This window comes from Lycium ferocissimum, chromosome 1, assembly GCF_029784015.1.
Source record: "Lycium ferocissimum isolate CSIRO_LF1 chromosome 1, AGI_CSIRO_Lferr_CH_V1, whole genome shotgun sequence".
Lineage (NCBI taxonomy): Eukaryota > Viridiplantae > Streptophyta > Magnoliopsida > Solanales > Solanaceae > Lycium > Lycium ferocissimum.
Genome location: NC_081342.1, coordinates 22386835 through 22403132, shown reverse-complemented (window position 1 = coordinate 22403132; position 16298 = coordinate 22386835). Strand labels below are relative to the sequence as shown.

The following is a 16298-nucleotide window of genomic DNA, read 5'->3' as shown; positions in this document are numbered from 1 at the left end:
TCAGAGTGTGTTTCCACCCACTAATCTAATGCTGTTTCCATTTCCTTCTGTAAAAGCAATGTTTCCGCTAAAGGTTTCACATTCCTTCATGATACTTGTCCATATTTTTGTACTATACTTGTGTAATCACTGCCTTCATATGGTACAAAGGGTGTAATCTAACATTTCTTGTGATTTAGATACATCAAGTAAATGTCGTTAATAGCACACCAATATGCTGTAAGAAATATGTGAATTACGGGGTTGTAATTCAACCACAATATAGTGTTGCTAAAAGTTTGTTTGGCCTTGCTTATACTGTGAAGTTGCGTAAAGCCTGAGTTGGGCTTCTGCTTAGGTGACACTATTGTCAATGAGCACCAGTATAATCGGCAAACCAGTATATAAATTGTTGACAAAACATTATGAATGAATTGACTGGTGATTAGAAGCGTGTTACTACAAATTAGTTATATAAACTTAAAATTGCATTTGTACATCAGAATTAGAAATAATCTATTTTCGAACTTGATAGACATGGTCTTCGTTTCACATATCTTGCTTAATTGTAGCTTTTACAGACGATTGTTTTTTGTACTAACATGATTCACATATATATGACGCTGCATTGTACGAAAACGAGGGAATATGTCGTATTAATGTAAGCCTCGCTTTAGTTGATAAATGTGTGCTATTGTTATATGTAGATAAGCTAATAAAAAAGGACTGTACATTAACTTGCATTTGCTTATTTGGGTTGACGATAGTTTGTTTAATTAGCCTCATTTCTCGTTCTTGCTGTCTCTTTGTTTTGGTTTATTTGTTAAATCCGTTTAGCAGTCAAGTATCCTAGGAAAATGTAATTTTACTAGGCACATCCATGGACGTTATAATTGGCCAGTGTGAAGTTTCTCGGTTGTAGAACTTTTGAAGATATTGACGACATTATAAAAGATACACAAAAATATCTACCTAAGATCATTACAAGTAGATTTGTGAAAGAAAAAGGACAGAATTGATTTGCTAAGCCCTATGTGATATGTGGATGAAAGCTGTTAGAGCATCAGGTTATATTCGTTGCCGCTTTGAGGCATTGCGTTTTTGTCTTTATATAGATGTTATTCAACGTGCTTGAACTTGCACTGTTTCTTGAAAATAGGTGGTGAAAGTCTTCTATTGGATTAAAAATGATATGAAAACAAATGGACCATTGGGAGTGTATTAGATTTATGTTCTTTCATTTTTGGCTTTGCTGATGGAGAAAGTATAACTTTCATTACCCTCATAAAGCTATGATACTACAATGACTTGGTACCTCACACATCCATGAAGAAATTGAAATAGGCTGTAGTTGCGAACTTCATTTAAATCCTTGTCAATTACCCTTTTCAAATGGCTAGCCGACTGGAGAGGTTGGTTCTTAATTGGTTTGGGGTGCATTGGGTGATGCCGAGCACAGTGAAGGAGGCTTTGCATAGTTGGGGATTTAGGAGGTGGAAGAGAAGTCCTAGGGCATGGAATATTGCCGCTTTAGCTATTATGTGGGTCATATGGAGAGAGAGAGAACAAGACTTTGTAAAGTTGCAGAATAGTCTCTTGTTTCTAATTTCCTTTTGGTGTTTCTATGATATCCCGATTTGTATGGAAGATTGGGGCCTCTCCTTTAGAGAATCGTATTTTGATGTAGGTTCTCTTTTTTTGGCATACGACTTGTATACAGGGGTTACCCCCGCCACCTCCCCCCGCCCCTTGTTAATAAAATTATTACCTTATATAAAAAAAAAACTCCTTTTCAAATTCGAGGACCAACAAGTAAAAAGAACTCATTTAATGCTAAAACAACCCTTTTTTAAAAAAAAAAAAAAAAAAACTTATGTAATGCTAATATGTGGGTATTGAAGTTGTCCCTCATGGGGAAAAGTTGCGTGCCTCATTGGAGATATGGTGCACTTCGCCCCCAGTGTGGCCTGTAAAACATTGAATCGAAGCCAAAGGTAGTAAATATGTTTGTATGGAGTATGGACACAAGATCTTTACAAGCAAAATTGTGATGGGTACTTATTAGATTTGAGTGAAGTAGAGAGCGTAGGAGGACACTGAGCATTTTTGAGGCTTGCTTAAGCCCTTTAGTCTGGTGTAAAGTAGAATGTTTTGCCTCATTTAGCTGTATACAACATTACATTGCGGCGTGCATTTAAGTGCTCATTGGGTCTATCTTTCCAGAGTGTCACTAAACACTAAACATGGTTGACAAACCGGTACTTTAATGGTTAAGAAAAGGTTATTGATGGGCATTTTTGGTATCTGGAATAGGAAATTGAAAATATAGCATAAAAATTGGTAATTGTATTTTAAATGTGAACGTAATTTTCATTTTTGCATCTGAATAAAAATAATCTGGATTAGATTTTGAGCCTGGTTGACGTAAATTTTGCTTGATGTGTTGCATAACTCTTGGTCCACGTGGTGAAATATGGCGGATACTTCGTGGAGGTGTGTTGCAAGGTGGTCTGAACGCCACCTTTGTTACAAATAAATAATTATTGTCTATTATTGTTATTTTCTGCTTGTAACACATATAATCTTCTTCATTTGTGCCTTTTCCACTAGATGGTGTTTTTTGAATTTCAGTTTGTAGATTTTGTTTGTATGACAACATTACTATGTCATTGAACATTGTTTGACTACTTTTAGAGATTATTCAGATGTACATGGTTTATTTTCTATAATAGTTGCCTGGGTTGTGTACATAGTCATCTTGAGAAAGCAAGTGTCTGTCACAAAAAAAGATACATTACCACACAACAAGTTTATCATATTGTTTGTTTTATGCTGTGAAATAAAGGTCTGATCTAAAATTTACACGAGAAGAATTGCTACCATTGAACTTAAAAGTATCTAGTATTATTTAGTTTCTCTGAAAATATACTCCCTCCATTTCAAAATAAGTGGTGTTTTTAGCTTGGGCACACTCCTTAAGAAAAACTACTCGTTCCTAGAAAGTAAGATGTATTTTTACCAACTTAGCCTGAATAAATACCTTGCAAAAGATGTAGCTCTTTAGTAGTTTCTTGGTTATGTAAAACTCCCTTTATTTAATTAAGGGGAAAATTGGAAGAAAATCAGTAATGCCTTCTTGATTATGTGAAACACCACTTATTTTAAAACAAAATGAAGAGGTAAAAACACCACTTATTTTGAAATGGAGGGAGTATTTAGTATTAACAAGAGATGTTTTTGATGCAATAGTTTTCGGGCATGAGTTTGTTTTTAACAACAATGTCGTATGGAGACTTTTAATTAGTGTACATATCATCATAGTAACCCTTGGGAAAAAAGACACAAAGAAAACTATATAGTCATCACAATGGTTTTTTTAATTTATAAATATGGTGTACGGCCAGGTTGTGCGCACCTAGACTATTCCACTGGTTCCAACTACCTTCGACCAATACAGGGTGCCAGGTAACTCTTCCCCCCAAGGCTTTAAGTAGGTAGGAAGGAATCACGTACTGTTTTTTATTTGTTGGGATCTGAACCCTTATTTAAGGTTTGCACCAATTCATTGACCGCTAGGCCGCACAATTAGTTTTACAAGCATAACCTCATAGTGGGCCGTCGAGTGAAGGACATTCTATTTATGGAAAAGTTCGTTTAGTTATTGGCTTTTTTTGGTTCTGAAAATTTTGCAACTTAAACTCTATGAAGCCTATCAAAGCCAGAGGACTAGATCGTCAAGAGGATACCTTAAATACTGCAGGCAGCATCTGTTGATGTTTTACCTTTTATCGATGACTGGGATTTTCTTCGAATTTAATTAGGAATCAATATCCTATAGGGTACAAATAAGCATTAATTAAGGGCAAATTTAATGGGTTTTTGTTTTCCATCAAGCATATGCAACCAATAATTTTGTCGATACATTTTCTTTTGAAACATTCCAAACGGACTGGTTCATGTTCTTTTTAGCAAGTTCACGGGTTTGAATACTGCTGTAGACAAAAGTTCGGTATTTAAGTTGAGAAGGCTAATGGGCCAGGTCCATTATATATATATATATATAATTTTGAAGTCTGTGCCACTGTTCTTGGGGATTTCTCGGTTTTAAAAGGAGTTCTATTAATAAGTTATTGCTTATCCTAATTTTTTCCCATTAGGTCCAAATTTGTGTATTCTCACATGATGGCCAGCAGCACCTAGTCATTTTGTTCGTCTATTTCCTTTATCTCTCATTTGACTAACAGCGGAAGCTGTGGAAGGAGAGGTCTAAACATGCTTTTGTGTCTTATGACAGGTGAGTGAGCCAGAGAAGTGGGGTTATTCGAGAGACCGGAAGAAAGTGTTAGTTTACTTTTTTGGAACACAACAAATGTGAGTACTCTATTTCTTGATCGTGACATGTTTTTTATCTTCTGACCCTTGGTAACTTCTGTGTAGTTTGACCTCTTTCAGTATTTGCAAACTCGATTGATTGAAGTTAGCTTCTTGCTTAGATTTCTTAGAAGTATTATCTGTACTTTTGGTAAGATAATGTTCATCAATAGATGCATTCACTGTTGAAGTGCGCTTTAGAATTAAGAATTTATCACCTTGAAATTAAGAGAAGAAACAATGTTTTGAGGATGTATAATGAACGTCAGGAATTCAAGGTTGTTACAGAATTTCTTGCAGATGCACCATTTAGTAAGATTCATTGGCTTTTTTTTTTTTTTTTGGGTGTATTAGGAGCTTCATATGTTAATTGCTAGATGTTGATAGTTTTAACTGAAAAAGTAGTCTATCTCAATTTTTAGCCTGGGAGTTCAATAAGGCTGAGGTTTTTCGACCACATTTAATTTGGCTACCCCATTATTTTTAATCATATGAAGGTAATCACATTTCCTTATATCCTTTACTGTTGGAGGCTTAGAGCGGTGTTGCCTGTTAATTCTGGTTTGTCTTCATTCTTTGCATGTGTGACATCTTTTATTTTCTATTCTTCCATTCCATGACTTCGATATTTGGTAATTATTTTCTGAATTCAGAGCCTTCTGCAATCCTGTGGATGTCGAAGCATTTACCGAAGATAAGAAACAATCTCTCTTTGTTAAACGTCGTGGAAAAGGTGCTGATTTTATTCGTGCTGTGCATGAGATTATTGATTGCTTTGAGAAGTTGAAAAAGGAGCAGCCTGTCAATGGTATTTCTACCGATGAATTGGTTGTTAGGAGTGACAATGAGGTTGTTGAATTAACCAAAACTCATTTGGAGGGTGAAGCTCTCAACACAATTGAATCTTCATCAAAAGAGAACCTTGGAGATGAAAGTGAACCAGACATTGAAAACGAGCCTGGCGCAGTTGCTGCAAAAGACGATGTATCCCATGATGGTGAAATGCTGTCAGTTGATCCTACTAGTGCGGAGGTTATGGATGTGCCAGCTACAAAGACTTATTCTACCCGAAGGAAAATTGGAGGTGGAAGGTCAAGAAATGGTGCTACGGAGAGAAGGGCTCCATCTGCTCGCAGGTTGAGAAGTTCTTTGAGGACCGATCCTGAAGTACATCAAAATCGTTTGTTGCCTTCTGGTCCTCACAGCATTAATGCAGGATATGGTGGTAATACAATAAGGGATAGATCTGCGAGAAGGAACAAAATGGATGGAAAACCATCAGATGGTTTGGATAGGAACAATATGGATCAACCTGCTTTTGTTTCTAATGGCAGCACAGAAGAGAGTGATTCTGAAATTGCTACTGTGGATTCTGGCAGCATTAGCTTAAATGAAGGCAGCAGTGTTGAATCTGGTTGTAAACCTGTCTATAGGTGTGCTGTGCAATGTGAATCGGAGGTTGAGTTGAGCCAAAGACTTGAGTTCCAAAGTAGCGCGGTAATACTCAAGAAGAAACGGAAGCCAAGTAGAAAGAGGCTGCACACTGATTTAACTGAGTCCTCTGCTGGTTTAGACAAAGATACAGCTTCGGAGACACTGACTGCTAGAACTACAGATCTCCTGCCGGGTGACCTTGTAAAATCTGATGAGAAAAATTCCAAGGAATTAAAGGAAGATGGCGATGATCACTTACCACTGGTCAAGAGAGCCAGGGTACGTATGGGTAGGTCAGCACCCGAAGGGGAGGTGCTAGATAATGAGGTACTGGATGATGCAAAATCACCAGGAACTTCTGATAAGTCTTTGGAACAGGTACCTGAGGGAGATGGATCTTGCCTTCAGAACTCTACTTGTATAAAAAGTGATGCATATGATTCATCTCCATCAAAGAAATGTTCTGTCAAGAGACCGCCGTTTTGGGAAATCCGTAAACAGTTTGGTGGTTCGCTGGATGGCGAGTCTGCTTTACCTCCATCCAAACGGCTTCATCGTGCCTTGGAGGCCATGTCAGCTTATGCTGCAGATGATGACAAACAAGTTGTGGATGGGCTTTGTAGAATGAAGACATCTATCAACGAGTATTGCTCGAGTTCCAAGGAGGTTTCCTCTGAGCTGTCAGTTAGTATTAAACTTGAGAATAACTCTGATGTGGGTAGAATGGGAAGCCCAGCTAGTGCTGTACAGGAAGATGCTACTATTGTGGCCAGTGCTAAAGTGCTAGTAGCTCAGGAAGTGCCAGCTCTTACTACACCTGTAGCTTGTGATGATAGCTCAGCAAAGGAGTCCTGTGAAGATAAATGTGATGTCTCGGACGCTGTTATACAGACGCCTCAAAAAGTGGAGTCATCAAATGACTGCCCTTCTAGTACTTTTGTTGCACATTCTGCTAATGCCATGTCTGGTGGTGAGTTGCAGGGTACCTTCAAATGTGGACGTCCCTCACCAATGGCAGTCATGACATCTGATGAAAATTGTGAAAACGAAGCTGCTGAGTCACCAAAACATTTCGAAGATCCAATTTCTGAAGCATCTGGGAAATCCGCTGATTGTGGATCTAATGATGAGGTTATAATGAGTTCACCGGAAAAAGGTGGTATTACGGGGTTAGGTGGTGCTGAGGCTGAATGTGGTAAAAATAACAAGTTGTGCCAGGTTTCGTTAGATGTGAGCATTCAAGACAATGAAGAGTAAGATATTTTCGTAATTTCCAATCATAATTTATTAGTCACCATCTTATTTGCTCTTAGTCCCTAATCTGTTGTACCTGATGTATTGATTCTTTCCTGTATGCCTTATCTTAGGTCAATTAGTATGAAAGAAGCTGGATCGGCATCAAAGAATATAAGCGCGACTTCATCTTCAAGTCCTGAGAAAGTTGTGGATGTGTCACTCAAGGAGTTGCGCATGTCTGGTTTGAGCTCTGTATCTGATGATCAGTTTGGCGACAAAGCTGTCTCAACCACCCTTTCGTCATCCTCTCTTACTGATGGGATGGACTCCTTTATTAGGGCATCTACACCAAATACTTTAACTTGCAACATATCTACTGTAGATAGTAGAATGCATGCAAGTATTGGAAGCTCTAGTCCCTTGCCTTATCAGTTACATGATAAACCAAGGACCGGTGGGAAACTGAGCAGCAGAGGAGAAGCCAATGTTGCTTTAGGTTCCTTTGAGGCTACTCTTGGGATACTGAGAAGGACAAAAGAAAGCATTGGTCGGGCCACACGTGTTGCTTTAGACTGTGCTAAATTCGGTGTTGCTTCCAAGGTAAAATTGCGTACTTTTTGTCTATAAGTTACTTGGACTCTTCAAAAGTGTTGCCGCACCCATGTCGGATCCTCCAAAAATACACTACTTTTGAAGGATCGGACACGCACCCGACGACATTTTAGGAGTGTCTGAGTAACTTACATCAGTTTCGTCCCTATAATTTTCTTTTTAATAGTTTGTTATGGTGTGTGTTACCTTATCTGCTGAATCTTCTTAATCTGTTCTCCTCTTTTCCCCTGTACTACTGCAAATAACTCTCTGGAGGTCACATGAATAATGGTATCTTTTCCTCGAACCCTTGTCTGTTGCTGAAGCTTGGTTAGGATGTGTGTTCCCAACCACCACCACCCCCCCCCCCCCACACACACACACCCCCTGTTTTTTGGGCAGTTTACAAGCTGTCAGCCTTTTTATTTAGTGTATACTTATTTCTGCGTGATTCACTGGGTGAGGGAAAAAGGGGGTCTGATTGGAAAGGAAGTTTGTTGCTTGGTTGTTTAACATGAAATTTGGTCCTATATGTCTTGAGGGACTGTGAAGTTTGTTAATTCCGAACTGGGAGGGGGCATGATGTTTATGCATTTTAAGAGGATTGTGTGGTATAATTTGGAAACACATTTATGTTCTTTTGTTGGCTGAAGTTTGATTGATATAGAGATGTCTATGGTGATTCAAGAGTTATAATAGATATATTGTATGGATAGAATTCGAGAAATGGAGGTAAAGGTTTTATATCTGTCCTCTTTGAGAAAAAATAAACAAACTACAGGTACAATAAGGTGAGGTTAATCCTGAACCTGGTTGACATTTGTATCCTGCGTTTCCCTGCAAATATTGAACTAATTCGCTTTCCTGGATGTACATTTGATATAATTTCTTAGCTTTAGTTAAGTTTAATTACTTTTTTCTTTTTCATCTTGACATAAGTTGTTTGAGCAGGGGCTTTTTGGTTTTGTGCCAATAGTTTAGCTGTATTTGACAAGTCCTTAAATCGTGGCCCCTTGTCCCATAAAAACGGAAACATAATTCGCAATTTGAAGTTTTAGTTTTTATTGATAAGGATCGGGAAGTTTGGAACTTGCATCTTTTATTTCTCAATATGCATGGTAGTTCTGTTTCGTGGTGGTGATGTTATTTTTTAATGTTGAATGGTGGATTCAGGTTGTGGAGATCATTGCTCAAAAGTTGGAAAACGAGTCAAGCTTACATAGAAGGGTGGATCTTTTCTTTCTTGTTGATTCTATTGCACAGTTTTCTAGAGGACTTAAAGGTAACTTGTATGAATATTTTCTACTTTGCGGCATTGCACTTGTATGCTTCTTTTGTATCTTCCGGGTACGCTGTTATTCCCTGCTTATATTTGTAATTATAGGTCACATTGGTGGCATATATCCTTCCGCGATTCAGGGACTATTGCCACGCCTAGTATCAGCAGCTGCTCCTCCTGGAAGTGGTTCCCAGGAAAACCGAAGGCAATGTTTGAAAGTAAGAGAAACATTTTCTTTTTCTATTCCTTTCATCACATGTCAAATTTAATGTTGGGTCAAACCCTAGATCTCATTGTCTTGTTTCTTGATAGGTTTTGAGGGTTTGGCATGATCGGAAGATTCTTCCCGAGTCAGCTATTCGACCCTACATACGTGAACTTGAATCCTTTTGTGGTTCATCATTGAGTCGTGCACACTCTCGACGTCCCATGAGGACAGAAAGATCTTTCGATGACCCAATTAGAGAAATGGAGGGCATGCTGGTTGATGAATATGGAAGGTAACTTATTTAGTTCCTTTGTAGATGTTATTGTTAAAGGAAAAAAGATACTTATGATATCCGACTTTTTCCCTTGAGATGCCTCGATTGTGAGTCTTATTGTACTTTTCAGCAATTCAAGTTTTCAACTTCCTGGGTTTCGTATGCCTGCAATGCTTAAGGATGAAGAAGTAAGTGATTCTGATGGTGAGAGTTTTGAGGCTGTCACTCCAGAACACCCTGCTGGAAAGCCCAATGGGGAGGATGCCATCCTGGCTAGTGAGAAGCACAAACGTATTCTGGAAGATGTTGATGGTGAACTTGAAATGGAAGATGTGTCTCCTGTGTGTGAAGGTGGAAGTGCTTCCATCAGTTGCAGGGTCGGAACAGATTCTGCTCAGATCTCACGCCCTGATGATGGGAACAGTTTTGGAGCCCCCTTCCATCCCCCCCTTCCGGAGGATGGTCCCCCCTCAGCTCCTCCTTTGCCAATATCCCCCCCTCCACCTCCACCACCTCTGGCCTCGGTTACACCTGCATCATCTTCTTTTCCACCTCTGTCTTCTCTATCGAATTCTGCCCCCAGTAGTGTTCAGTCAAACTGTTCAATGGGTTCCCAGGTACATTTGTTTTGCTCCTTTCTTGAGCTATGAGCAACTCTGTTCTTGTGAATTTGTATTTGTAAGATCAAGCTATTGCTTGATAGAATTATTGTAACACGTGGAATCATAATGTTCATGTTCTGCAGAACATCAAAGACAACTTGCAGGAAACTGTTTTTCAGCAGTGTACAGTTGCACAAGCTCATCCGGCTGTCCCAGATGCTATTCATTGTCAACCCTCCGACGGCAGAGATATTCATGCTAAGGGATCGTTGAAGGTCCTTGACGCTGCTAGTTCACGTTCTTCCAGCAATGGAGCTGTTTCTCATCCACCATTCTGCTTGTCTAATGGAGTGCAGCCACCTGACGGGGCTTGTGGCAAGGGCTTCCATTTGCGGCCACCTCACCCAGCTCCTTCAAATCAGTTCTCTTATGTTCAGGCTGATCAGCGGAGGGATATAGCAACTCCTTATTCCAATGTACACCATATGCCAAGTTTTTCCAGAGATCGTAGTGGAATGAAGTCAGTGCGACGTGAAATTGCAGAAAGTTGGATGCCACAATCCCATTATTCTGGTTAGACTTCTGCCATTCTGCAATGCTGAGTATTTCTATTGTCTATATTTCCTTTGGTTTCACTGTTGCTCGTCTCTTTTAGGTCCATGCTACCCAGATGGCTCCAGAGGTCACTATGCTGCTGCGCCATATCCTGTTCCACGTGAACCACCTTTACCGAGCCACAAGTGGGGTTACCCTCCCCGAGGTATGAATAGGAGGGAAATCTTTAATCACAGACCGCCGCCTGACCGCCCGATTCCAGTGACATCTAGAGGTGGAATATCTTTTATCCATGTGGAAACTACATATACTGTTGCTCTATTCCGGTGTACTTCTGTTGTTGAAGTACCCTTCGTGTCTTAAGCGTGACTTTAATCCACCAGATTTCAATTTTCTCGAAGCCTTCCGATTGTGACCCATTTTAAGCTGGTATATGGGGCATGGGATGCATAACTTGCACACTGCATCAAATTTCTCTTTGAAGCTTGGCAAGAACATAACCGGAATATATTCTACCCACTGACGTGCAGTTGTAGATTGCAGGCCTAGATTTTACACGTGCTAAAGTACTTTCTTTACTAGCTTTGCTGTTAATATCCAAACAGAATCGTTTACTGTATAATTGTAGATAGGGTGGAGTTGATGGTGGAAAGCAAGACATTTTAAGCATTTAAGTGGGGCCCGAAATAGCATGACCTTTCAATGTGAAATTGAATAATAATAAACAAGTGCAGGCTCCTAGTAATAAAGACAGAAGGATGAGTGGCGTGTCAGTTTATTGGTTTTGTGGGTTGCCTTGCTCTTTCTAATTTGTTTGTTTTAAAATTATAATTAATGCAATAAACGAGAAGGTATTTTCTCCTAAGAATTTTTTTTACAATACTTAGTTGGTGGCTTCTGCTGTGCAGGTCCTGGCTTTTGGAGACCAAGATAAGATGACCCAGGAGTGGAAGCTACAGCTGCTGGTACTGCTATTATTTTTTGATTTTTTTTTTTTTTTTAAGTTTAGATAGTGGTTTCATGTTATTCTTCCAGGCATTCATCCTCATACCTGACCTGTTCTTGCAGGTAGTGCGGCTTTGTTTATACTAATCTTAAGAGCAATTTGTACGCAGAGGTGCACTGAAGGAGAGAACAGCGACGCCATTCATGCTTGTATATATGTATCTAGTGTTCCTTTGCAATTGTAGAGGGGATAATCCATCGTCTGGAGAGCTCTGTAGCATATTCCTAGGCAGCTAAGTTTTGTATATTACTTATAATGTTTTTTCCTTTTTCTCAATCTGTTTATGGTCTCTCTTCCTAGCGTTCAGAGGTTATATCAACAACATTTTGGCAATAGTTAGGGCATTTCAGGTTACTCATCATGTGCACCCATTGTTACTGTAGTCTCACATGGTCCCTGTATATTCTGGAGGATCTCACCGCATTCAGTGGTATCAGAATTGTGAAGCTGAAGCGTAATGTGATAGATAAATTAAAGCTGTGTTGTCTCTTGATAGCAAAATATATTAAACTGTTAGCTTATCTTCCATTTTCCCCGGTGTCTTACTGTTGCAAGTGGGCTATTGTTATATTATTGGTTGGTTCATGTTGAGCTATGTAAATACGCAGACCTGTGTTGGCGTGCAAGAACCAACTAAAACATGTCAAATCAGACGGACACTAGAACACCACTTTTTCTAGTGCGCTAGCTGATTATGACACGGCTGCTAGTGCTATCTCTCTTTCCACCACTGCAGGTTTTTTACTTGTCAATTGTGCCCAAGCACTGTAGCAGTCTTGGCTTGTTTTTCCTAAGCTGCCTCAATTGGGACTATCCAGTTTTAGCCCTGGCAGGTTGTTCCACTTCAACAATAACAATATACATAGTATAATTTCACAAGTGAAGTCTGGAGAGGATAGGATGTAGGCAGACTTTTTCTTAAATTCCTCGGCTCAAACGGCTTAAACCAGGGTCTCTCGGGTGAGTCCCGGGTATCCTACATTTTCCCACCCGATTTTATTTTATAGAAATAGTTGTTCAAGCACAGCACGTTCATCGGAGGAATGAAAATGTGGCACAACAAGGACTGATATTTGCCGTTAGTGCTTTTTAGGTGTGCGTGAAACTAGGATTTGATGCAGCTTGGATGTTTTGTTACTGAGTGCAGCTAAGGACGCTTCCAAATACTCAATCACGTCTCTAATATTTTTTCGAGGAGTGCTTTGGTTCAGATAGTCCTTTCTATGTGTTACTCCCTTGGTCCAAATTTATGTGATATTTGTTGCTTTTTGAGATGTAATTTGTATGAACTTTGACCAACATTGTAAGATGTATTTTTTCACCAAATTGATATGAGAGAAGTTACAATTTATAATATTTTTTATATAGTTTTTAAATGTATAAATTTTAATCTTAAAATATTTAGTTAATTTAATATAATTTAACTTCAAAGTTAGTCAACTTGACCTTTGAAGGAGAAAGTATCATATGGACGGAGGGAGTATTTAGCGGTGCTTCAAGTTTTTCGGTTATCGTTAGCCAAGTCTTTTAAGATCTACAAGATGGACGGTCTTGAACAACTGTTTGAAAACATATTTTTAAGCAATATTTCCTATTTCTTGAAAAAGTTTTGAAAGCCATTGCTTTATTTAGCATGACGGACTTGTATAATTTATAAAGAGAAACTCAACCTGGAAGTCATTAGACCACCTGTTATTTTAAGAAGTTATGTTCTGTTTGCAAAGAGATTTTTTATAAAAACGATATCTCAAAGCTGCTTTGAAAGTAAAGAAGCACTTTACTAGTAATAAATAATCCAAAAATGTTGAATTGACGGGTAACCTGGGTTTAAAATTGATATGTCAAAGACGTGAAGGTCACAAGACAAAAGTAGGACACGAGATATTAAAAATATTTAGCAGCAATAGAAATATATAATCCAAAAATGTTGAACACTTTTTCGGTCCTTGATCGACTTTGATTATCCTTGGATTAAACTTCAAAGAGAGGTAAAAGTTATTTTAAACAAATGATTTTATTGTTAACGCTGTTATTTTTTTAATTTCTTATGAAGCGTTTAAAACTATACTGGGGTAGTAACTTATAGTACGTCATCTATTAATTTATGTGACATTCTTTTCTTCTTCGTTAATCCCAATATCTTTTTATATTTAGCGATAGATTTAAATTTAAACTTTCCATTTTATGTTTAATGAGATATTTACATCCAAACACATACGACTATACTTATTTTAGATCACAAGCTTAAAAAGTTTTCTTTTCATTCATAAATAACGTGTCAAGTCAAACAGAAACTACTCTTCTCAGTCCCATTTTAACAGTCGCTTAGCTCTTTTCATGCTCATTGAGAAGTAATACGTAAATACGAGGTATAATTACTAAATTATTCATTATTAGATATTTCTTTTTGAAAATTAAGCAATATTAAAAGAACTATTTCTTTAATATTAAGTGTATAGTTGAAAGTAGTTGTCAACTTTAATCTTTGATTTCTAAAATGATAATTTTTTTGAGCTAAAATGACATTTATTAGAAATAGCGGGAGGAGTGCTAGTTTCGAATAAATTTCAGTGTGAAAAATAAATTGAGTTAACCTAATTTAACTTCAAAAATCATTTACAATATCAGCAAAAAGAAGATGGACCAACGGAATGGAAAACATAAAAAAAAAATCAATCTGTTGAAACATAAATTGGTCCTAGCAGATTTGTCTTGTCATAGAGATGATTTGGTCATAGTGATAAACATACTAAATATTAGCTGGCAAATGAAGGTACCAAGTGAGTCCCAAACCACATTCACATTCAAGAAATTCAGATAAACCATTTACCCAAAACGCTGTTATCTTTATTACTAGTATATATATATATATATATGTCTTCTTAAACTCAAATTCTTTTCTTGGGTAGACTTATAATTCTCTGTTGACAAAAAAATGGGTGCTTCTGAATCAGTTCCACAAAAATCAATCCATGAATTCACTGTCAAGGTGATATCTTCTTTTTTTATGAATTCTCTATGTTAAGCTTTTTTCTTTAACTTTTTGTTGATGGGTGTTTATTATTTCTATGCTTTGTTCTATTTTTTTCATTGTTTACAGGATGTCAAAAGGAAAGATGTAGACCTAAGCATCTACAAAGGAAAAGTGCTTCTTGTTGTTAATGTTGCATCCAAATGGTTCTCTATTCGATTCTTGTTTTTTTTTTTCGGTCATGTCAGTTTTGATGATGCTACCTCCTTGTGCATGTGGTGATAATGTTTTTTTTTCTTATTTTGGTTGAATCAGTGGTTTCACAAGCACCAATTATACCCAATTGACTCAACTCTACAACCAATACAAAGATAAAGGTGGGTGGTTTGTTAAGTATCTTGTTTTTTGTAAGTACCCTTTTCCACGTTTTGGGTGTGTTCGGTACGAAGGAAAATGTTTTCTAGGAAAATAAGTGTGTTTCTTACTTATTTTCTTGTGTTCGGTACGTAAGCAAAAAATATTACTCCTAACAGCTGATGCACAAACAATGGAAATTAAGAAATAATCCAGGAGAAGAACTCGAGGAAAAGGGGGAACTAACTCTCGAGAATTTAGTTTGAGAAGCGTATAGAGAGAAGAGAAGAAACTGTATTTCATTAGATGATCAACAATTGAGTAATACAACCTGTACTTATACACAATTGAATCAAATCTAAACTAATCTACTGCACCTAACTATTGCAGCAGGCACTAACTGCTCTTAACTAACTTTTAGTTCAACTGTAACTAACTTTTGAACTGCTTCTGCACCACTTCACTCGAACCAGCTGTCACTTGAGATCTCTTGTAATCCTTGCATCAATACCCCGTTATTGAAGAACATCCTTGTCCTCAAGGATGGAAATCAGGGAACCTATGCTGTAATTCAGTAAGGTACTTCCAAGTGGATTGAGCAGAATCAATGCCTAACCACTTAACCAAAACCTGACAAACTGCTTTATTTCCTCTTTTCACCATTCTCCTTTTCAAAATAGATTCAGGTAATGGACAGTAAGGACTAGACAAATGTAGAACTGGTGGATGAGATATGACATTAGGGACCTCATGACACTTCTTCAATTGTGAAACATGCAATATTGGGTGAATAAGCACATCAGATGGAAATAACAGCTTGTAGGCAACTGCTCCAATCTTAGCAACAATCACATATGGGCCAAAGTATTTCGCTGCTAACTTGTTAAAAGGTCTGGACACCACATAAATTTGCCTATAAGGCTGCAACTTCAAATAAACCCACTCTCCTTCAACAAACTGTTTGTCAGACCTATGCTTATTGTCCATGTCTCTCATTCTCTGTTGAGCTCTAGATATATGGAACTTGAGTAATTCAATTATAGCTTCTCTAGCTTCCAATGATCTGTCAACCATTTCAGTGTGAGCTTCACCAACTAAGTAATGCTGATGAAGTGGAGGTTTTTGCCCATAGAGTGCCTCATAAGGAGTACATTTAATTGCTGAATGATGAGTGGTATTACACCACCACTCAGCAGGAGGTAGATAAGCAGCCCACCCTTGAGGATTATCTGAGCAGAAGCATCTGAGATAAGTTTCTAAGGTTCTATTCAAGACTTCTATCTGACCTTCTGTTTGAGGATGGTACACAGTAGACTTATGAAGTTGAACCCCTTGGAGAGCGAACAATTCCTGCCAGAAGGAGCTCAAAAAGATTGGATCCCTGTCACTAACCATAGTAGAGGGCATGGCATGTAGTTTAAAAACATTGTCCGTAAAG

General features: G+C 38.0%; 1 protein-coding gene across 1 annotated transcript in view; it reads left to right on the top strand.

The window, feature by feature from the left end:
• LOC132063311 (ENHANCER OF AG-4 protein 2-like) overlaps positions 1 to 16298 on the top strand; it is a 33022-nt gene that overhangs the window by 8067 nt on the left and 8657 nt on the right. The window contains exons 2-14 of the mRNA XM_059455796.1: positions 4274 to 4350; positions 5004 to 7037; positions 7152 to 7620; positions 8785 to 8893; positions 8996 to 9108; positions 9203 to 9390; positions 9503 to 9989; positions 10118 to 10547; positions 10630 to 10874; positions 11438 to 11494; positions 14453 to 14524; positions 14636 to 14712; positions 14822 to 14883. Coding sequence (XP_059311779.1) covers positions 4274 to 4350; positions 5004 to 7037; positions 7152 to 7620; positions 8785 to 8893; positions 8996 to 9108; positions 9203 to 9390; positions 9503 to 9989; positions 10118 to 10547; positions 10630 to 10874; positions 11438 to 11494; positions 14453 to 14524; positions 14636 to 14712; positions 14822 to 14883 — 4420 coding nt within the window. The remainder of the gene's footprint in view (positions 1 to 4273; positions 4351 to 5003; positions 7038 to 7151; positions 7621 to 8784; positions 8894 to 8995; positions 9109 to 9202; positions 9391 to 9502; positions 9990 to 10117; positions 10548 to 10629; positions 10875 to 11437; positions 11495 to 14452; positions 14525 to 14635; positions 14713 to 14821; positions 14884 to 16298) is intronic.